Genomic DNA, 21677 nt, shown 5'->3' on the forward strand with positions numbered 1-21677 from the left:
GTTTAAAGTTATTTTCACAGTGCACAAATAGAAAACAAGCGAGCGGGATTTAGGCTGTAAAATAATTCATGAATTTATTAAAATTTATTAGCATAAGAATGAGGATTTGGTGTGTGGTGGGGTGTTGGATAAACTAGAAAAAGTATCTTGGGGAAGCCAACTTCCATTTTGTTGCCCTGCCTGCTGCTACTGCCAACTTACAGTCTGGCCAAGATGAAATCGTAGAAATTGAATAGAATTGGTTCAGGGTGGGGGCAAATGGCAAACGATATGCGTATCAATGGATAACAAACCAAGCACAAAAAAGTATCGACAGACAACAGCAAAAAGCAGAGCATCGCCAGACAACTTATACAAATAGCAAACATGGCAAAAAAAAAAAAGGAGACTAGAATGAGCCAACAAAATACCCAACAAACCAGTTAGCAGAGAGGAAAAATATCAACAGTGCACAGGCAGTCAGTCATGATATGCTTTTTCTGCATTAATATAAAAATATATATATTAATAAAAAAAAAAAAAAAAATTAAGACAGGTCCTAACAGTGTATCGCAAAAAAAAATCCTAAGGCTCTTCAGTCAATACTTATATATATTCTTTAAAAAAAACTTTATTTTATTTTTCAATAAATAAATATTAATAAAAAAAAAATTAAATATGCGTTTATTAATGGCTCTGCAAAACATTTTGATAAATTAAATTTATGGTTTCTATATATATGCTTTTTTTGGCATTGCACCAACTGAAATTGCAATTGTTTTCACATTTTTTTAGTTTTTGTGACCTTTTTTTTTTTGGGTGGCAGCAGCTCAATGTATGCCTTTTGCCTGTTAATCGATCTACATGCTGGTCCGTTCATCCAATATCATGGGTAGTGATAACTTACAGCACGACTTTGGCTTTTCTAGTTTTCGATTTGGACTTCCACCTCCCACTGAGCTCAACACCACCCGCACATTCGACTTAAATGTAACTTTTCCTTCCGAGGCGATGCCATTGTTGCTGTTGTTGTTGCGCTTTTCCTTGGGTCTTTCTTTCTATATTTGTGTACCTTAAACGCGTTTCGTTGTATCTACTTAAGGCAGCTTAAATATTTGTGTAACATAATACAAAACATACGGGCTTCTTTGGTTATACTTAGATACATAGCTTAGATACTGCATTAGCTGGGAGTGAAAGAAGGAGGCTTTAAGGCAAAAGTCCCGGGCTGGGCTTAACCACAGTCGAAACCCAAACAGGAATTGCACCATGGGAATATCAAGAAGTTACTGGAGATCAGAAGTGATTATATAAAGAAAACAAAAATTTAATTTTATTCAGACTTTTATCTATGAAACTAATGTAATTTAATCTCCATTATAGCTTTCATAAAAAACTACAAATTGGTTAGAATAAAACTGAAAATGAAACCATTAGGCTAATCGCAGCGGATTAGTGTATTCGGTCTATCTGTTAAATGTTTGAAAATCCAAGCGATTAACGGACTAAACCCATCAAAAGAGATGACGATGACCATGCCTGAGATTGAAAATATATCACGCAGCGATAACAATGGGAATAGGAGTGGAAAGAAAGGCGGAAAATACAAAAAATAGGAGATTACAACTGGAAAATCAGTAATCTATCTACCTCATTCATCTAAAACCAGATGAAGAAACCTAGCTTTATTGGATTGCCACGCGGTTTCTTACAAAGAAATAATCTTGATACTTAAATCAGATATCCATAGATATTTTCCACCACAGTTTTGGCCAACTAAAAACTGTTTTTGTTGCTCTTGTCTTGTTCTCAAATTAGGATTCAATTTGAATCCTTATCTTTTATTTTACTTTGTGTATGTTGTGCGGTCCTGAGTGAAGTCACATCTTAAGTGGCCTCCTGTTCGCCTTTTGTTACTCCGATTGCCCTATCATCTGTTCCACTGTGCGGCTATCAGCATGCTTTGTTTACATTTCAAATGGAAATTGCTCTGTTTTGTATCTGTGTCTGTCCTCGGATATCTCCTGCTGGGCGAGTGTATCTGTTTGTGTGTGTGTGTTTGGGTCTTCGTCTGCAAAATGCATTTCTCTCATTTTCGGTCTGTCCTAATGAGTCAACTGTATGCCCGTTCTACTCGCACTTATGAAGTCGTGTGTGGCTTGGGCAAATCCAAAGCGAAAATAGTTCCTCTTCCGAAATCGGCTCATCTGGATTCCAAAAGGACATCGGAAAGGGCAAAACGTGCACCAAATATAGATTTCCTGGCATGTCCAGGGAGAAGGCCTCCTATTATCGAAAATATTGTAAGCGTCACCTACGAAATTTCCAATCCTCGAATGTGTCTCGTGCAGTGGGTGCTAAGTGTCTTAATTTGTGTTTTTGATTATGAACCTTTATGTTTGCCTTCATTAAAGAAAAACGTAAATATTAAAACACATTTGGAAGTTTGGATCCGTTTAAATTTCATGTTGATCCTCATGAATAGTGGTTTTTTAGTTATAATTGTTCACATAAGTATTTAACAAATTTAACAAACCATGGGAAACATAGATATATATTAAGTTTTTACAGCTGTCAAGCCCGATCTTAAGGATAAATTGCGATATTTTAAAATAAGTTTTGAAAACTCACCATGTCAAATAACTTCCGAGACTGAAAGATGGTAGTTTTCAGCTGAATTCCCTTTGATTCACTGTAGATCGATGCCCACGTAGGTGACGAAAATAAGGTGAAGTGACCTCTGAAGATTACGAACTTATTTATTGGTTTCTCTCTCAGTTCTTCGCTGACGTTGATTGATTGCTTGATGTTGTTGTCTGTTGTTGTTGATAGCGATATTATCGATTAGCCCGCATACACCACACACACACACACAGCTAATTTCTGGGATAATTTTTCTCTTTTTTATTCTCACCGATCGCTTGTCGTACTTAAACAAACTATAGACACTTACACGAGACAACACCGAAGAACACAAATTTTTTATATTTACTTTAGGCGCAGATGAATGCAAGATAACAGCAACAACAACAACAACGATGTACGACGACGACGACAAATATTGTACATATGTACAGAGAGAGACAGACTAACAACACACACACACACACGAACGCGAACGGAAGTACACACACACGCGGACAGACGGATAAACGGGAGTCCGGATTCGGGGCGGGGCGGGGCGGAGCGGCGAAGAAGTCGGAATTAACGCGACAGCGGCGATTACGGTAATCCGTTATCGGATCGAACAAAATTCTTGGCGTTGCCGACTATTATGCGGTAAGTATGCTATGGATGCGATGCGTCCACGTCTTCAGCTTTTCCCTCAGTGCATATTTTCACTTGGTTTCCTGGCTTTTCACAAATTATTATTCTTTCACTTTTGTGTCTGCTTCAAAAACTGTGAAGGTAAATGGAAGGACACTGGATTAGCATGGGATTATTTCAAGAAAAAGTTTAAGCCGAAAGTATAAGATAAAGAAAAAGTTTAAGCCGCAAGGATAATTCCAAAGCTAGAGATTTAAAGGATTTCTCAATTCAATGAAGATGCAAAAGAATTTGTCGAACAATTTCGTTTTAAGAAATGTTTTTGCGTGTAACTATTGCGTACAATTAAATTAACATTGAATGGAATTACACAAAATTAAACCAAAATACTAAATTTTTTTTTCTGAAACCACGTTCTTATCGTATATAGTTTTGTAACTAACAAAAACTTGTAAATATATGTATAATTTCTGTGCTAGTTTTATTTTGTACAATATCCTTTATTATGACAACAGAAATTTCTCTCTTCGACTGGTTGGCAACGCGCAGCGGACAAAGGATAACGAGCAGAGAGATGCGAATGGGGGACATGAGGCAGAGCCAGAAAACATTCTGCGGGGGGTTAGTGAGTGCGAGGTGGCTCTCTCTTTCCCAGTCTCTCTCTCTCTCTGCTTTGTGTGTGGCCAATTTGAAACGCCGCGAGAATGAAATGCAGCGAAACGAATGGTGAGCACAAAACGTGGCCAGGAAAATAGAGAAATAAACAAAATACAAAAAGGACATTCGAGAACGTGAGAGAGAGAACAAGGAGCGCCGTTCCATTTCCAAAACATACACAAAACAGAAGACAAAAGCCGCGCTCTCTGCTCTCTCCCGCCCGCCCTCTCTTCTCTCTCGCTCCCCCGCAGGCTGCCGAAAAATCAATGAAAAATATCTGGAAAAACTGCCGAATCTTTATAATTTTTTTTAGGTTTTTCTTTTGTTGTTGCGGCTTAAACTTTAACATTTCTTTTTTTTTATTTCTTTTTTTCTTTGATTTTTTTTTTTTTTTTTTATTTGTTTTGTTGGCTTATTGCATATTTGACCAATTTGCGGCCTTTATTTATTATTGTTACACACATGTTTAAACACTCACACTAACACTGAATTGCACATTTTACTGTGTCAAATTGGGCAATTACCCAATAATTAATTAAAGTACACAATAAGATTCCTCTGAAACCACAATTGCGCGACCAGAAATAACGTTTTTTTTATTTGTTTATCAACCCGAACAACAATTGTATTGAACAATAATTGTTTTTTTTCGAGACCGACCACCGGATTGGCAAAATAACGGCCACAGCAAAATATCACGAAAACAATATTTTTTTACTATAAATTAAACATCATTTTGTGATATTTATCCCGGCGGTTCAACCGAAAAGTGTTGCTTTTTTGTTTAATGGAAAGCGGACGAAGTCACTTTTTTCTGATTTAAAAAAAATAATTTTTTGTGTTTTTTTTTTTTTAATTTTAAGTATAAAATATTAAATCGATCGGGACAGACGAGTTTTGTCCATTTTAGTCAACGCAGCACAGAACGTCCGATTCGCTACTCAAACTGAACACTGAATGAATATGAATACGAATACGAAGATACGGATACGAAGATACAGATACGAATACTGAATTTCAACCACCACTCACCACGGCAGAGCCTGCTCTCTGCTATGCCGCGCAATTCAAATAAATATACTATCCATATATTTTTTAATCGAAAACCTTCAACAAACGGTTCCCAATTTAGTGCGAAATTATTTTAAGCTTTTGTTACAAAATTCAAAGAGATTAGTTCGCACTCTAAATATAAATATATATTTTTCAAATGCTTTAGCTATGGTATTCATCTTTATTTCAGGAAAGTCGGCAATGCAACACTATTTAATTAAATTTTTAAAAATCAACTTTAATTTTCTTTAATTTCTTGAATTTTTTTTTATATTTTTTAGTATTCATTTATAGTTAGTATTCATTTAATTAATATTAAGCAAGAGGAAAATTTGGGGTGCCTTTATAGATTTTTGTTGGCTAGTGTGAAACTAATTTTCCTCTCTCTCTCTCTCTCTCTCTCTCTTACTTTCTCCCACTCTTTCTTTGTTCGCTCCAAAGTTGCTCTCGCGAATGTTAAAACTCGTTTCCGTCGTTCCGAATCTGTGGCAAATTTGTTAATGCCTTGCCAGACTTTTGAGTCTCAAGCTATTTTTTTAGCTATTTTCCCGCTTTTGAGTATTATACCCAACGAACACCTGGCAACTCTATGCACTTTGCACTCTCTTGTCGCTCTCTGTTTTTGCCGGCGGTTTATATGTATTGGTTTATTTATAATTTACAAAGTATATTTTTTATGAGCGCAGCCATACACACACACACCACACACATTATTATTCTTGCTTAAGCTTATTTTTTGTAAGATTTTCGTAAATTATCCAGTATTTTACACCTTTTATCTTGGAGATGTATCTTACGGATATATCTTATGGATATATCTTACGGATGCGAACCTAATTCCAAACTAGTGTGACCGCACCGACAATAATAAAGAAATCCTATCCCAGCTAATAATAAATACCTAAACCGAATATTTATTATAAATAAAATTTAAAAAAAAAATCAAAAAAAAAAACACTTTCGTTAAAATTTTATAGAAATAAACGAAAAATGCTGTATTCAAATTTTTCATTCATAATGCTGTTTTTTGCCGGAAGAAGGAGATGATTTTCCCATCCGTGGCAGATTGTTGCATTTAAATAGCTCGTAGATTTGTATAGCTCAATAACTTAAGCAGATCAGTAATCAGTAATAAAGATACAAAATAAAGAAATTAACATTATTTTAATAAAAGTAAAATAAAAATAAACTTCATCTCTCCCCGACGGGGAATTGAACCCCGGTCTCCCGCGTGACAGGCGGGGATACTAACCACTATACTATCGAGGATGTGACCATCCCCTGTGCTCAAAATTAAATACGCGAAAATAGGTGTATTTTCCATTGTCTTACGTTCTTACTTTATTATTATATTGTTTATTGGTATATAAAGTTTGCTGCTTAACTTATAATCTATTATTTTAATATTATTTCTAATATTCTCTAACAGTGGAGGGGTAATTTAGTATTTATTTATTTTATTCTTACATTCTATCGGAATGCTTGGAATTGGAACACTACAGATACCTACGGAAGGTGAAATGGCTATTTGGACAAACCTAATTCAACATCCTCGATAGTATAGTGGTTAGTATCCCCGCCTGTCACGCGGGAGACCGGGGTTCAATTCCCCGTCGGGGAGAATGTTACAATTTTTTTTGATTTTGTATTAAAATCAAGAAAAATGAATATAATTATTTTTATAAAAATCTACTTGACAACTGGGTAATAAACACATCTCTTCAATATAAAGTAATTTTCTTTTGAGAACTGTAATTAAGAATTTAATTATATTTTTTTAAGTTTTTTGTTATTATAAATGTTACTGGCTTAGAAGTTATTATTAATACAAAGCATGCTCTTTTTTCATGTTCTTTTTATCATTATAATAATGAAAGATCGAATTTTCTCTTCATTGCATTCGTATACATCGATATCTTTTTAAAACAGGCTAGATTTCGTCAAGTTTGATCAATTCGAATACTTCCTACTGTAACTATATATATACAACAAAAAATGTTTAACAACTTTAAATTTTTGGGCCGCTTAGGACTTTTTCTGTGAAGATTCCCATATATTTCCCTAAATTGCTTGTATACTAAACGATTTCAAAAATATATTGGAATTTTGCTGCAAAAGTTAATTAACATAAAAACGAATGAAATAAAAAAAGAAATTATAACATTCTCCCCGACGGGGAATTGAACCCCGGTCTCCCGCGTGACAGGCGGGGATACTAACCACTATACTATCGAGGATGTTGAAGCAGGGATGCCAAAATATTCATTTCAGAAAGAGCAGCTTATTTAATATTTAGTCCAAACTCATTCCTATTGTACTAGCGCTTGATTAGAATGAGTGAATGAAAAGGAAGATTTCCAGTCTCATCTGCGCATGACCAATTTCGACGCTCCTAAACATAAATCCTCGATAGTATAGTGGTTAGTATCCCCGCCTGTCACGCGGGAGACCGGGGTTCAATTCCCCGTCGGGGAGATTCGAAGGAATAATATTTTTTTTTTTTTATATTTCATTACTGTTTTTTAGTATTTGATCTATTTTATTCGAGTTCCATAGAGTCTTTGTTTTTTTTAACTTTTGAACAAACCCTAGAAATCATTTTACACATTACGTTTTACATAAAAGAAAACAGCATTTAAAATTCCGTTTTTTAATTGGAATTTATTTAGGTAAAAGTAAAATTTAGTTTGGAATATCAATTATAAACGCAAAATGAAGTACAACCGAATACTGAGTGGGTGGACACATGGGCTTAGACTAAGACATTTAAAACAGTTCAAGTGTATACGAAGAAGTTAACAATTAGATACATTTATGGTATTTCGGAGGTGAGCTAGTCCACCTGCTTGCCCTCGTCGCGATTTCGCTTGAAGGACACGGAATGGATGAGTAGGGGCGGCAGATTTCCACGCAGCCTCTGGAGACGCTTGCTCTTCTCCTTTTCCGGTCGCCGAATCTCGTCCTTGGAGGAGCCTGGAGAAGCGGATGACGAGGCCATTGATGGCGACATTGAGGCCAACGAAGTGGCACCCGGCAGCACCTCCGAACTCTGTGTCATCAGCATGGCAGATCGACGGAAATAGCGCGGCATTGAGTAATCATCTTGAGTGGCCCGCGCCGCATTCGCCGTCTGGATGGAGTAGAGACTTTGGGACACTCGGTACTTCTCGATGGTGGGCGTGTCCTCGTAGTTCTTCGGCAGATTGCTGAACGAGATCGATGGGACCTCTGGAGTCATGCTGATCTGGCTGCTACCGGTCACAGTGCCGCTAATGGAGAATATGTCAGTCTCACTGGCCACGGAACGGACGTTCATGTGAGGGACACTCTTGGCGGATCGCAGGATACGTTTCGGTGTGGTGGTCAGGCCACTCGGATTGGCCAACAAATGGGGATGTCGATCGATAAGGCGTGGTCGCAGCACAACCTCTGCCACAGCTTCATCCTCCTCCTGCTCCTGCTCATCGGCCTTGTCGTCCTCCTTCTCCTCCTCGGCAATGGCTTCAAACTTCTGGGGACTGAGGATCGTTTGGCTACTCGAGGGCGAGCATTCGGGGGAACTGGGGGCCAGAGTGAATGTGATTCGCTTCTCAGGCGATCCTGTCTTTGAATCGATGGCATCTCCTGTAAAAAAATTTAAGGAAAATATTTTAAATTTAAGATAAGTACAAAAAGGTATAAATTTAAGTAAAAGATTCTGTTATAAAGTTATTTTAATATGAATGTTCTTTTGAGGTAATAATATAGACATGGCCTTAATAATCACGCTACAATAGGTGGACAAGCAGATGACAAGTAAATCGCATGAAAGGTTGACAAATAAGATAAGGTTGAGTCCATGACAGATAGTAAGATATGGGCAGATAAAATGTTGGCCGCAAACAAGGCTAAAGGAAAAATATTTTTTAAATCGAATTTTGCAGTAACTTGCAAAAATAAGTTAAACTAGTTTAGCTTAAGGATACAACTGACATTTTAAACCATTCCAGCTTTATTTATTTTTTTTTTTTTCTGTTTTATTTAAGTAATAAGTATATAATAGTTTATTCTCCTTCTAAGAATAGAATATCATTTATTAGCCGAACCCCTTAGTCAGCGAGATATGCATTAAAAGTCAAACATCAAACCATTAAAACCGCACGTTTTCTTTATCAGTAAAGAAATTAACGTAATCAGTTTAATGTCAGTCAATATTTATGATGCTAAGAATATTTTTTATATGTGGTCAATTGTGAAATGTGTTTCTTAGGTAAGAGGTACTTTGTTTAAGATAAGATATTACTTATTTCTTGTAATTACGGAATTAAATACCTATAAATGTATTTTCCCTTGTAAGTTATTAAAGTTAAATTTAAAATTAACTAAAATTATTTTAATTAAACCCATAATTAATCCTTATTAATTAAAGCTTTAATAATAATAGCATTAAAGTCAAATTTAAATACAATCTTAAGATGATATAATTTCGTTGAAATTGTATTTTTATTTTTAACTAATAAATGCTATAATTATGAATAGTGCTGTAAATGTGCAAACAGAGGGGAGATTTGCCTTTGTGGGCACGTCTAATGGAACGCTTCCAGCTGACTTTTGATTTCGCCAGAACCAATGATTACGGACGTCAGCTTTACAATCCGGGAGTCATTCTGACGAAACAACCAATATATATGACGCTGGTCGGGAAATATCCAGTCACCCAAATTAGGCCATAAACGTTTCTCCCAGTGCACAAGACCTCAACTTGCGAAGCGATAAAACGTGATGAATTAAATGTCGCCACGATATCATACAAATGTACAATCAATGATCATACAAGCAAAAAAAAAATAGTCTAAATAAAGACAGTTTGCAAAACAAAAAACAGCACGACTTTTAAGGAATTTAGGAACATTGAGTGTTTTGTTGTTCAGTTCTTGATTGATGTAAGGTTCCTTTCCCATGGTTTATCAGAAACATATTAAGGAAAATTAATAAGTTTAAATATTATATAAAAAGACATATAAAAACATCAAGCCCCATTGACGGTTTCTTTGCATTTTTATCAGCTCTGGAAAAACTAAGGAACCGATGATTACCACCACGTCTACCCTCTTATCTATACGAAAAAAATAAACATATGTACATATGCATATTTTGGCCAAACTTGCCGACATATACGTACGTATAAATATTCATATACGATCGGTGTTTATTTGTTGTTAACATTTGTATATACGGTGGTACCGATAAGGAAATCGAAATTTGACTAATTGGGTTTGGTGTTTCGCTCAGTTGATGGAATAGGCTAGGTGGAGTATATCTGATTGCCTAATTTGCGAAAATTACGATAAATAATTCGACAATAATATCATCTGCAATTGGATTTGTTTGGGGTTTATCTCCCTCTAGATCCGATAAGCAATAGTGACGTAGGTGTATTCAGTTAAATGTGTACTTAAACTCCAGATGTAACCGGTGTCGTCGGGTGCTGGGTGCTGGGCGTCTGCGTCAGTGCAAAAAAATCTTGTTAATTAAATATAGCTTCAGATCCAGATTTGTTCTTTTTCCGTTCTTCCTTGTTGAAGGTTCAAATGAATGAGTTTTTGGCGTGGCTAATGGAGTTAATGAAATGACGCCCTGTTTCCGAGTCGGCGATGAATCAAGTTTACGGAAAAATTCTGCAAAGTTAGCCTCAAAAATTATCATATTTAATTTTTGTATTTAAGTATTTTTTTTTAACATTATGTTTTTGAGTTTTGTTTGTTTTTATGATTTCTATGATTCTGTGGTGAGATTTTTATATTGAAATATCTTTCCTGCTCAGTTTTTGTTTATTTAGCATTAGTGATTTCTTTCTAAAAACTTTTAAATAAGTGCAAGTTTGTCTAACCGATCCCAGATTGAGGCAATTAGTCGAAGCTGTTGAGTAATGCCGTCTTGACAAAACAAATCATTTGTTCAAAGTACACACGCTTCTACTTGGCTAAATCGCCGACAAAAAATGAGTCACAAAAACTACAAAACGGAGAGATAAAACTAATTTTCTACAGATTTTGAAACAGATTTGCTCACTATAAACAAGCCATAATAATCGTATTTGTTTATGTAAAATATAAGCTAAAGTGAAACCCATGCAAATATATATAATATATATTTTTTGTAAAAACTTTATGAAATGTTTTACTAGTTCTTAGTTAGGACTAAACAATTTACAAGGTCCAACAATTAAGACTTAAATGGAATACGCTTAAGTTAACTTAAGTAGGACTACTTACAGGTCTAGATAATACTAAATACCAGCAACTTGTTGTTGCCTTCGAATATTTTATATCGTTGTGGCTGTGCGATATCGGAAACACTTATAGCTAATTTAAGTTTAATAATATTAAGTCACATTTTGGCGATAATTGGTCTCTCTCTTTCTCGTTTCCATATTTGTGTATATGCTTGGCGAGAGTTCCTCAATCTTTGGCACAAATACTGCAAGTACCCATCGAACTCAAAACCCGAAACCCAGATCACAGACCCCAGATCAGCTCAGCTCAGATAGAACTTGACCTTGGGCACACCGCTGGAGACGATGCTGCTGCTGCGGGTGCTCTTGCCGCTGGCTTTACCACTACCAGCACCACCCAAAAGCGGGGTGTGCGCACCACTGGGGCCATCATTACCTTCCAGACGACGCAGCAAGCGATCCTGGTCGCTGAGACGCGGCGTGGTCGGCATTTCGCGATTTGGCGAATGAATCCCAGCCAAGTAGGTCTTTGTGCTGATGCGGTTCAGCTTGGTCGGCTGATGATCCTGGAAGATCTGTGAGTTGGCAAACACCGCCAAGATCTCTGGGCCCAATGTAGGCACATTGATCTGAGTCTCACGACGATAGTCCTCCTCATGGATCTTGGCGCTAATGGAAAGGGAAAAAAGACAAGAAAGAGATATACAAACATATAAATGTGAATTAAGAAAGCCAATAGTCCGCCATCACGATGTCTCGTCTTGCCAATTAATCGCTAATCGGCAGTCTTCCAAACAAAGTGCGAAATGGAATCTTTGGCTCGTTTTGGTCGGATCTCTCAGTTGGATTTATCAATTAGTACCTCATTAGGCTCAGGCCCAGGCTCGAGTTTCCCTGCCTCAGTTGGGGCTGATCGCAAATCGGTTGCGGCACCGTAAGCGAATTATTATTATCCGCAGAGGCTGGCTGTATGCGTCCAATAATCTGGCCATTCTTCTGGGCGGCCAAATAGTCCTCGTCGTCCTCTGGATTGTAGTTAGCTGAAGTAGACAATGCAGAAGGAATATATTTAATAAATATTTTATAATGTACTTTTAGAATGGTAATTTAGAAAAACAAAATGGAAGTAACTAAAATTAATAGTAATTATTAAGTTGATAAACTTAATTTTAATTTTTAACGAAATGTAATACCCTTAAATTCACGAATTTGGTTTAATATTTCATTCTATGAGTTTCTTGCTTTTGTTTTTTTTTTCCCCTAATAAAGCATATTAATCATTTTTTGTAAATAACCTTTTCAGCTGAATTTTCCATTATGTCAGCGCAATTTCGATTGTTTATGTTTGAAATTAAATACTACAATACTTCAAACAAAAAACTTGTTTATGTGACAGATTGATACTAATGTGAAGCAATATCCAATACGAGTGAAGGGATTGAAATAATATGGATTTAAGCAGTGAAATCTTTTCATTTTAAGTTAAATAACTTAAAATAGTGAAAGATCTTTTCAAATATTTAATGTTAAACAAAAACATTTGTTTTTAAATTATTTATATTGTATTATCATTTATCATCCCATTTCGTTTAAATTACAAAACAAAGTTGGTTAAAACGTGCAAACTCTTAAACAAAAATAGTTTACAAATAGTAGCTTTGTTTTCTTGAATGCACATACTAGTAAAAAAAGCCTGTTGAATATTTAAAAACAATCCATAAAATTCATTCGTTTTTGTTGCTTTTCCTTCTCGTTTTGTACTCATTTCAAAACCCGAACACGTTAAATCGCGCAAAAATTCGTCGTCGCATTGTGCGTTTTAAGATCTACGCCTGGAGCTCTATGCACCTGTGTGCGTGTGCCTGCCAGTGTGTGCAGTAAGTGTGAGGCAGTGCCTGAGTGAGTCGAGTGTGTACTCAACTCACAGGTAGGTAGGTAACCGTCAACTGACCAATTAAAGCAGCAAAAAACAAAAACTACAAACGCAGTCGAGTTTTACTTACCAATCGATTCGTCGTAGCAGAAGCGCTCCTCAAAGCAGTTCCAGTAGAAATCTTCCCAACAGCTGCAAATAAAGGAAAAACGCAGTTCGGATTGTTAGCCAAGTTATTTTGCTGTACGAGCCAGCAAAACCTGGGAAAATTGTACCAAAAGCCACAACAACAGAAGCGAGAGGCGAAACAAAAAAAAAAATTAAAAACGTTTACTCACTTTTGACAGCAGCGGCACATTTTTTGTAGTTGCTTCCTCTTTCTTTACCCGACTTTTTGTGTGTCTCTCCGCCAAAAGAAGAGAATCGAACGCGGTTGCGTTGTGTTGTAACAATGCTTTGATTAATTTTGATATTTGCTGTTTGGGCTAAGTTAGGGAATAGTAAAATTTATGTGACTTTGGTGCGTGTGACTCGATCCAGACATTCGTGAGATACAGATACTCTGTGTGTTGTTGCCTTTCTGTGGCTCGGCGAGCGCAGAGCAGCGTGTGCTGGTGGAGACAGCTTGGCGTTTTATCGGCAAATGAAGTGAATTGCCCCACAAGCTCCACAAGCCCCACAAATCGTATCTCGCGCTCTGATGGCCGCTCTCCCGCCGCTGATTGCGGCTGTGTGTGTGATAAAAGCAAGTTGATTGGGGAGCTACCGTTGGCTCTACTCTCCCTCCGACACTCTCTCACCCACATTGTTAACTCATCTTCACGGTTGGAGCCCGGCTGTGAGAGTCGGGGAAGTGGGGCGGCTGAGAGAGAGCGAGAGGAAGAGTGCTCGATTGATCGATCGCACATGATAGATTACCAACAGCGGGAGTAAGACCCAAGCGACAATTTCTACCTCTCTCCCTGGGTGAGAGCACCTCGCGTTTTCTCTCTATGTCTCTTGCCTCTGCACTGTGGGTCAGGAGGCACGAAGCGTTCCCAACATTATCAGATTGAAATTGCACGAATTTTCAATAATTTATGACCATTCACGCTATCTTGAATTTTGAATGTTATAGAGATTCCTTTTGCAATATTTAACAAATGCGCAAATTGTATGCTATTTTTATATGTATTTAAGATTTAATAATAAAAATATTTTTATAAATATACTTAAGTAATACAAATTACTTTCTACGCAAGTATTAACGCTTTTATAAAATTGAAATTGTCACGCGTGTCGTATGAGTAATATGTATGAAAATATTTTTTAGTTGATCGCTCATACGCCCCGTTGGTTTTTTTTTTATCGAATACTGGATTTAACTTTTAGACTGTGAAATAGTCAATCAATCTTTTTTAAATTTGTTTGAAAGAAATAAATTTTTACAACCATAGAAAAACGTTTGATTGTCACTCGTGTCGTATGAGTAATATGAATTGAAATTAAAATAATTTATTGCGTTTAAATTTATGACACATTATAACCTCATAAAGGATCCAATAATGCTTGCTTATATTAATTAGGATGAGCAAAACCTTTCTATATGAATAATTTCTGTTAAATACAAATAAATCTAAAAAGTGCCTAAGTGGATTTTTTTTCAGTCATACGTTAACAATGTATGTTATTATACAGTCAATATGGCCTTATTAATGAGCAATTGTTTACTTTGTATATTTACTTAACTGTTCTGATTAACTTGATCAGATTTGCATTGTGATAATGTGTTCCTTCATAAAACATCTGCATCGCCATTGTGATAAGTTTTTTTCTTTTGTAAAATTTTTAAATAAAATATATGATATAAATGGTGCGTCAATGCTGCCAAGTCATATTATTCAATAAAACTTTCTAAATATGGGCGTGTCTCTGACTCAATTATTTTTTCCCACAACGACTTGGTTTTGCGTACAGTTGCCCCACTGTAACCTGTTGCTGTAGTGTGACACCTGCTACCTGCTCAAGCCTTGCAGTGTGTGTACGTGTGTGTTGTTGGAGTAATTGGAACTTTTTAAACTTGCACCGCGCGCGCACACAGCGATAACCTTACTACACATGTACCCCTGTTTGTTCGCCTGAGTTTACTTAACGCTTTGGACGATAAGCGCTTCTGCAAATTGAGGCCAAATTCCCTCCACAGGTGAGTAGGTGGGAGGGGTACAGGAGGGGGTGGGCTTGTGGAATTACCTCAGGTAGCTTCGCCCAAGGTTCCCAAGACTTTGCATACTTTTGGGCGGTCTAGAGTTGTATTCTTGATTTACAATCCCCTTTCAGAGTATTTCCTATAGCTCATGGCAGCGCAAACACTACATATATTTCTTATCACTGATTTCAGTTTTGTAAAGTCTTATCAATCGATCGCTAATTGATTTCGAATGAGCTGATATAGAGCCAACCCCTGCGAAAAAGTTCAATAAACCGAATCGCAGTCAGGAACTAATTGTTAAAGCAATTTCATTTGTTGAAATCGACAAATGAATCAGCTTTGGCAATACGAAAATATTTATTTAAATCAAAGTTTGTCAATTTTTATTGTATATTTGTTTTGAAGGGAAACCAGTGTTTTTCTTCACAAACTATTCTAGTTTTTATGAGTTTCTAGCTAAGAATACGGGTCTTATATTATTTACAAGATATTTAAACATTAAAGAAATTATAACAGCTTTTAAATGTATTTTTACTTTGATTTTTGTAATACATTTTAGAACAAATTATATTCGTTTTGTTCTTCAAATTATTTCCATTAACCTTGGCTAACCAATTCTTGTTTTTGGGGGCTTTTTTTCTTGGTTTCAGTTTATCTACCAAGTTCATACTTGGAAGCTAATCTCTGCGAGAAGATAAGTTAATCTTGTGAGTTTTTGATTCGATTCAAAGGTGTGAAGCTTTAACACAAGAGCTACGAAGAGCAAATCTTTGCACATTGTAAAGTGAAGTTTAACCCAAAAAAAAGGAAACAAAACAATATCATTGTTCAAGTTCAAAGGTCACACCGAATCATGTGAGACCCAGCTGCGACAATCGATCAATTGATTGTCTTTTGATAAAGCCGTGAATTCGACTATATACTATATATTTCGGCGACAGTTGAATTGAAAAGCGCTCAACACTAAAGACTAAAGACTATATGATGACATGCTGAGGGGGAAAAAGGGGGAGGTAGGGCGAGGCAGGGACGATCGGTAATTGAATGTCAATCAGTTGCACTGCAATGAAATGAATAGCTCTCATTTTGTAGTTGCTGCTTTTGTTAATGTTTCTTTTAGTCATGTAATGCAATTTGTTGATGTTTACACGACTTGTGCGTGAAACTCATTTAAACTCTATTCGAGTTATACAACGTAAAACGAGAGGAGGTTGAGAAATGTTAATAAAAATAGGCTAAACTGAAAGTCCATTTTTTGATGATAATATAAAAACTTTGGAAACATTTATAAGCCTTTAATAAGGTTGAAAAAACTATACAAAAGTCCGGATTTTCTTGTCTTTGGATTAAAGATTGGTAAGTAATCTTGCATATTATTTGAGCCTCAATTTAAGTAAATTATATATGGAATTCTCAATTAAAACCTTACTTGACAATCTTTTAGAAACCTTGAACAAGTCAAGCAACTTTTGTTAAAGCTTCTAAAAGAATCATTTTTAAAGAAAATATTACTTAGTCCAGACGGGCTTCCCCACAATTGTATATCTTCCCCAAGCGGTGTCATTAATTGTTGGAAAAAAAAAATAATTATAAAAAGTGTTCAGCTAACGTGATTGCTTGCTTAACATTTTTAATGGTCTGTGAAAACTTTAAGATATAAATTTCGTTCAAGTAAATGTGCCATATCATTCAGCATTTATGGTTTGTCGTTTTCAAGCTGACCTTTGAACTGGTCACAATCGGCTTTGGCCGCTGATTTGACAACAAATTAAATCGCATGCCACAGGTAAAAATTTGCGGCCGAATAACTTCCGTACGACGTAAAAAAAAAAAACAAATACAAAGCCAAAATCGCGAACAATAACATTCGGATTACAATATATAATTTCACGAGTCACTCAAGCGATGCATGCAATGCGGTGAATTCTTTAAATAAAAAAGCAATAAAAACGAAACTGAAATTTATATGCATACTACCTTGTTTTTCATATACCCCCAAAAGGTAATTATAACCAAACAGGGCTTTCTGAAATCGTTTGATTTGAAGTAAAGCAAACTCAATATTAATTTGATCCTTTTAATTTTTAATCTAACTTTGTAAATCTTTTAAAAACTTGAAAGTTGTCATGCCTCCTGTGCAATAACTATCTTAGCATCTTATGGTTTTCACTTTATTAACTTTTTATATGCCTGTCAGAGGCATCAGACCCCCTTCTCCGCCCATATAAAACACTTTTACGACAACAGAACGAGTTTTCTGGTCATAAAAAATATCCATATATACATATACATACATATATACAATATAATAAACTGCGAAATGAGCATTATCTAGAATCTCTCACTGGAAAATCACCGAAAAGTTCAAAAGCTACAACAAAAAAAGTAAACTTTAGCTTGCATTGCAGGGAGAAGAGAAACTTGTATTGTATCCGCTAGATTATATTATTTATTATTCCATTTTATCGTTAGCTCGCTAAGTTTAAATTCAAATTGAGTTTCCCCACTCCAATTAATTGAGCCCGACATTGTTCGAGGTATTGACTAAGCTAAAATAATCTGTTGAATATATAAAATAAAGATGAACGAAGTGAGGAATATCTATGGCTAAGTACCGGGTTCTAGGGAAAGATATTACTTCACTAGGGGAAATTCTAATAATATATATTTATAGATTTTGAATTATTTGTGTTTTAATTAAGTATAATAATAAAAATTTTATTTGTTTTATTACACACAAGTAATGATTCATTTCAAATAATATCTTTCATTCATTTCTCGAATCGATTCCCAAAACTTTCCAAACCTTTGGACGTGTGAAAATTCGTTACAATAAATAAACCCTTACAATCACTTAGTGTATATCTTAATCTGATTTATAAATGCTTGAGCTTATTTCTCTCAAATTGTAAATGTTTAGTTACCCCGCCCAGAAAACCAACAGATGCTTATTTGTTGTGGATTTTTGATTTAAACATAACGTGTAAATTACAATAACCCGCAAATGAAATCGTTCACACGCATCTGGCGACGCGGAGTTTTGCCTTTGTAACTGCCCAGAAAGATCGAAAGATCGATGGCAGGTGTCATTAACCGCAGCCAGGCTTGGGGCTTGTATGTATATATGTATAATGTATATAATGCCGCGTTTGGTTCATGGCAAACTAAAAGTCCCAGACGACAAGTGGCGTGCATTGGCCTCGATTCAGTTTTTTCAGTTTTTTAGGCTTTGACAGGCATCAGGCATCAGCGAGTGGCTTGTATTTCGATCGAGTTGGTTTGGCATTGCAATCGAGTTTCTCTTGGCAGCGAGTCTCCTCCCCCTTTGAGATTTTTTTTTATGTTTTTGCACTTGCAAATTTGTTCTCGAATACTTTTAATTATTTTTTATATTTTTTTTTTAGAGCGCGCGCTGTGCTTAATGTTGATCTTATAAATTAGTATCTATAGCGTAATGTGTTCACAAATATTTTCAAATCGTGTTCGTCGGAGTCCGACTTTCTGTTTTGATATCAATAACAAAATGATGACTTGTATTAATCATTTTTAATTCGAAAGAGATTTATTTTCTATCATATAAGTTATCTATTGACTTTAAAAAGGAAGTTGAAGAAATTTGAATTTAAGCAAGGAAAGTAAAGTGATTTATTCACTTGAAAATTACCTTTAAAATTTGGTGGGAATTTCCTTAATTTAATTTAATTTAAATAAAAACATTTTGAAAATACTCCTTTAATTGTGGTAACATTTTTTTAATTTTTTAATTACGAATTCAATTGTACTATTTTTCGGAAAGCATAAGCGAAGTCATATTTATGAATGGCTTATAAGAAAACCTTCAGGGCAATAATTTCAGAAAATACTCAAAGGTTCTCATTGATATTGACGTTATTACCTTGTTGATACACAACCTTTACCGTAATCAATTAAATACCTGATGAGAACGCTCTACGCAGTAGCATTTTTCAAGCTGCAGCGAGATAATGGCTGCCATTAGTAACAAAGGTTCCCTTAAAGTGTTTACCCCTTAATTGAAGTTCGCGGGAAAAGCCTTGAAAATAAAGCGGAAAAGTAAAAAAGGCCTGATCGGTTCTCTAGAATTACACAGATATATTCCCATGACATTAAATTCCTTTTGTTTTTTGTTTTATGAATGAATGCAATTTATGTAGGCGATGTTGGCGATCCTCGCTCAACTCACTTTAATCGGTTTCCATTCTCATTTCGCGATCTTTTCAGTTCCGCGTTAATACATCTCGGCGGGTTCTCTCTCAGGTGGTCACTGAGGTGAGTCACTGGTGTGTGTCTGTCTCATAAGTAATTTTTATTTGAATCATTAATGCTACACACGTCTCCCCCGTTTAAGACGCTTCCTTAAAATACACTCTGGTGTATATACGCACATCTGTATCTCAGTGAAATCCCGCTGCCAAGTATTTTGTTTGTCCGAACATTTTAGCTTCAATTTTATCAGTAATCACTTGATTGTTCATGGCTATATAGCGCGCAAGCACTAAAGATACTTAGGAGTATGTAGTCAGATTGCCCGTCTCGGGGACTTTATTGATAATGCAAGTTGCAGACAGTTGTCATTAAATATTTCGCCATCAGAAAGCTAATGCAGTAATTCGATTTCAAAAGGCCTGTGACGAAATCTAGGTTTTAGAGCTTATGGTGTTACTATACATATACATACCATATATGTAGGTATAAATATGAATATAGTATAATAATATTTTGTGTGTGTTTACGATATAACAGATAAGATATGACGAAAAGAGGTTTTGGAATGTTAACGATAGTAGATGTCTAAACGCTGGGATTTGGGTAATCAATCAAAATTGTGTCGAACGGCATGATAAGCAAGAAGCAATTGTGGGGCTTACTAATATTTATGAGTCCGGGGATCTTGAAGCTTTTGGAAATATATTTCATTGTTTCTAAAATGTTTGATTCAATTCAATTAAATTAACGTTTACTAAAAACTAAGACAAGTAAAGTACGTTTTATTTATATTACTTTTTATTATTTACTTTGCAACCCATAGTTGTAGCATTAAAAACATACCACCTCTGGCTTTGCAGCATCAAGCACAAGTGGTTTAAAATTCCCAAGTACAAAGATTTATTTGATTGTAAATTGTTTATTTTCGCTTTTGAGAACAGTGATGAAGTGTTAAATTGTCTGCGTTTGAAAAATCCCGTCTTTCATAATTGTTTGTTTATGAGCAAACATTTTATGGACGTGAGACACATGACAAGGCGAGACAAATCAAAGTGAAAATAGATCGCAAATATCGAAATGAAATTTCGCATTACGTTTGTAATGAAAGCGGGCACAACACACATTTGGTTTTATTTTTTTTTTTTAGATGCATTACATATGTGAGTGTCAGTTTGTATTTCGCAGAATTCGAGAAAATCCCGGGACGGACCAAAAACCGGAACCTCCTTGCAAGGCATTAAACGGTTTTTTCCATCTCCGAAGTGAGACGCCTGAGAGACAGAGAGAGAGACGAGAGTGCAATAAACTGCAAACAACATAAATTCTTATGCTAAAAAATTGCCTTCGCCTTTAGTTGTTCTTGGAAAATCACGCGGCTCTGCCTCAGGGTCAACAACGTGTTGCACAGTTTATTATTGGCTTATTTTTATTTTTCACTTTTCATTTATGCCTGTATTGGTTTATTCAAGTGCGTTTTTAATTACAGGTTCTGGCCAACGCACGAATATCTGTTGTATTTTGATTTATTTGCACTCACTTCACAGTAATACTTTTGGAGCAGCTTATTCTCAAGTTTAATATTGACTTTTATTCAAACTTTAATTCCTTGATTAATTAGAACCGATGCTTAAACTGCGTCACAACACGAAACACAATTTGGCGTGATCACACGCTTCGAAAACGCGAAACTGACCCAAACCGAGTGAAGCTCTGCGGATCGGAGCATAGGCGCACGTCTGACGGGTTGAACAATCGTCGGCTGACTGAAAGCGAATAAACCGGAGACAGCAACTCCAAGCCCCAACAACGCTGGGGAGCACCAAGAGCGCCGCGCAAATCCGCTGGAGCATGAGCATAAAGCCCTCGGTTTGGGGCTCGGAAGTACACGTGACGTTCGGTTCGCATTTGTGCTCTCCAACGATCTGACCTGAGCACCGCCGACCTGTCCCTGGCGATTACCGAAAATTTATATTGATGGCTCTCGAACTATGGCCATGATATTGAAAATCAATTTGTAAATTGAAAAATGTGGATATGTACATATTTCTTAAAGTTGTGCAAAAGCAGGAAAGCACATAAAAGACTAAGATTTTTAAATCTTATCCTTAAACCGTAAAATCAGTATTGTAAAAAGTTTAATTTATGGAAATATAATATTAAGACCTCTTTAAAATCTAGTTTTTCCAAATTAAATAATAACCCATCTATTAAGTTAATTACCT

At 35.8% G+C, this 21677-nt stretch overlaps 2 protein-coding genes and 4 non-coding genes across 6 annotated transcripts in view; 2 read left to right on the forward strand and 4 right to left on the reverse strand.

Annotated features, from left to right (window-relative positions):
* The window catches only part of LOC108074788 (semaphorin-1A), a 133448-nt gene extending 128609 nt beyond the window's left edge, over positions 1-4839 (reverse strand). The window contains exon 1 of the mRNA XM_017166966.3: positions 2611-4839. The gene's annotated coding sequence lies outside the window, so the exon portion shown is untranslated. The remainder of the gene's footprint in view (positions 1-2610) is intronic.
* A 1314-nt stretch (positions 4840-6153) lies between these two features.
* On the reverse strand, positions 6154-6225 carry TRNAD-GUC (transfer RNA aspartic acid (anticodon GUC)). The gene has a single exon. It is a non-coding gene; the product is annotated as a tRNA-Asp (tRNA).
* Positions 6226-6505: 280 nt separating this feature from the next.
* TRNAD-GUC (transfer RNA aspartic acid (anticodon GUC)) lies at positions 6506-6577 on the forward strand. Its single transcript has one exon. It is a non-coding gene; the product is annotated as a tRNA-Asp (tRNA).
* Positions 6578-7121: 544 nt separating this feature from the next.
* On the reverse strand, positions 7122-7193 carry TRNAD-GUC (transfer RNA aspartic acid (anticodon GUC)). Its single transcript has one exon. It is a non-coding gene; the product is annotated as a tRNA-Asp (tRNA).
* Positions 7194-7359: 166 nt separating this feature from the next.
* On the forward strand, positions 7360-7431 carry TRNAD-GUC (transfer RNA aspartic acid (anticodon GUC)). The gene has a single exon. It is a non-coding gene; the product is annotated as a tRNA-Asp (tRNA).
* Positions 7432-7597: 166 nt separating this feature from the next.
* Positions 7598-21220, reverse strand: LOC108074838 (uncharacterized). The gene is made up of 6 exons (XM_017167046.2): positions 20993-21220; positions 13382-13528; positions 13174-13235; positions 12033-12210; positions 11607-11839; positions 7598-8580 (listed from the first exon to the last, which is right to left on the reverse strand). Exons 2-6 carry the CDS (start codon positions 13399-13401, stop codon positions 7790-7792), a joined length of 1284 nt encoding a protein of 427 aa, XP_017022535.1. The 5' UTR covers positions 13402-13528; positions 20993-21220; the 3' UTR covers positions 7598-7789.
* Between the last annotated feature and the right edge of the window lie 457 nt (positions 21221-21677).

This window comes from Drosophila kikkawai, chromosome 2L (assembly GCF_030179895.1).
Source record: "Drosophila kikkawai strain 14028-0561.14 chromosome 2L, DkikHiC1v2, whole genome shotgun sequence".
Taxonomy (NCBI): Eukaryota; Metazoa; Arthropoda; class Insecta; order Diptera; family Drosophilidae; genus Drosophila; species Drosophila kikkawai.

Excerpts from the sequence above, each read along its gene's own strand:
- LOC108074838 (XM_017167046.2), bottom strand. The coding sequence starts at position 13,401 with ATGTGCCGCTGCTGTCAAAA. Across the intron at positions 13,236-13,381 it reads ATGTGCCGCTGCTGTCAAAA|CTGTTGGGAAGATTTCTACT; the intron begins GTGAGTAAACGT and ends CTTTATTTGCAG. Across the intron at positions 11,840-12,032 it reads CTGGGCCTGAGCCTAATGAG|CGCCAAGATCCATGAGGAGG; the intron begins GTACTAATTGAT and ends CCTTTCCATTAG.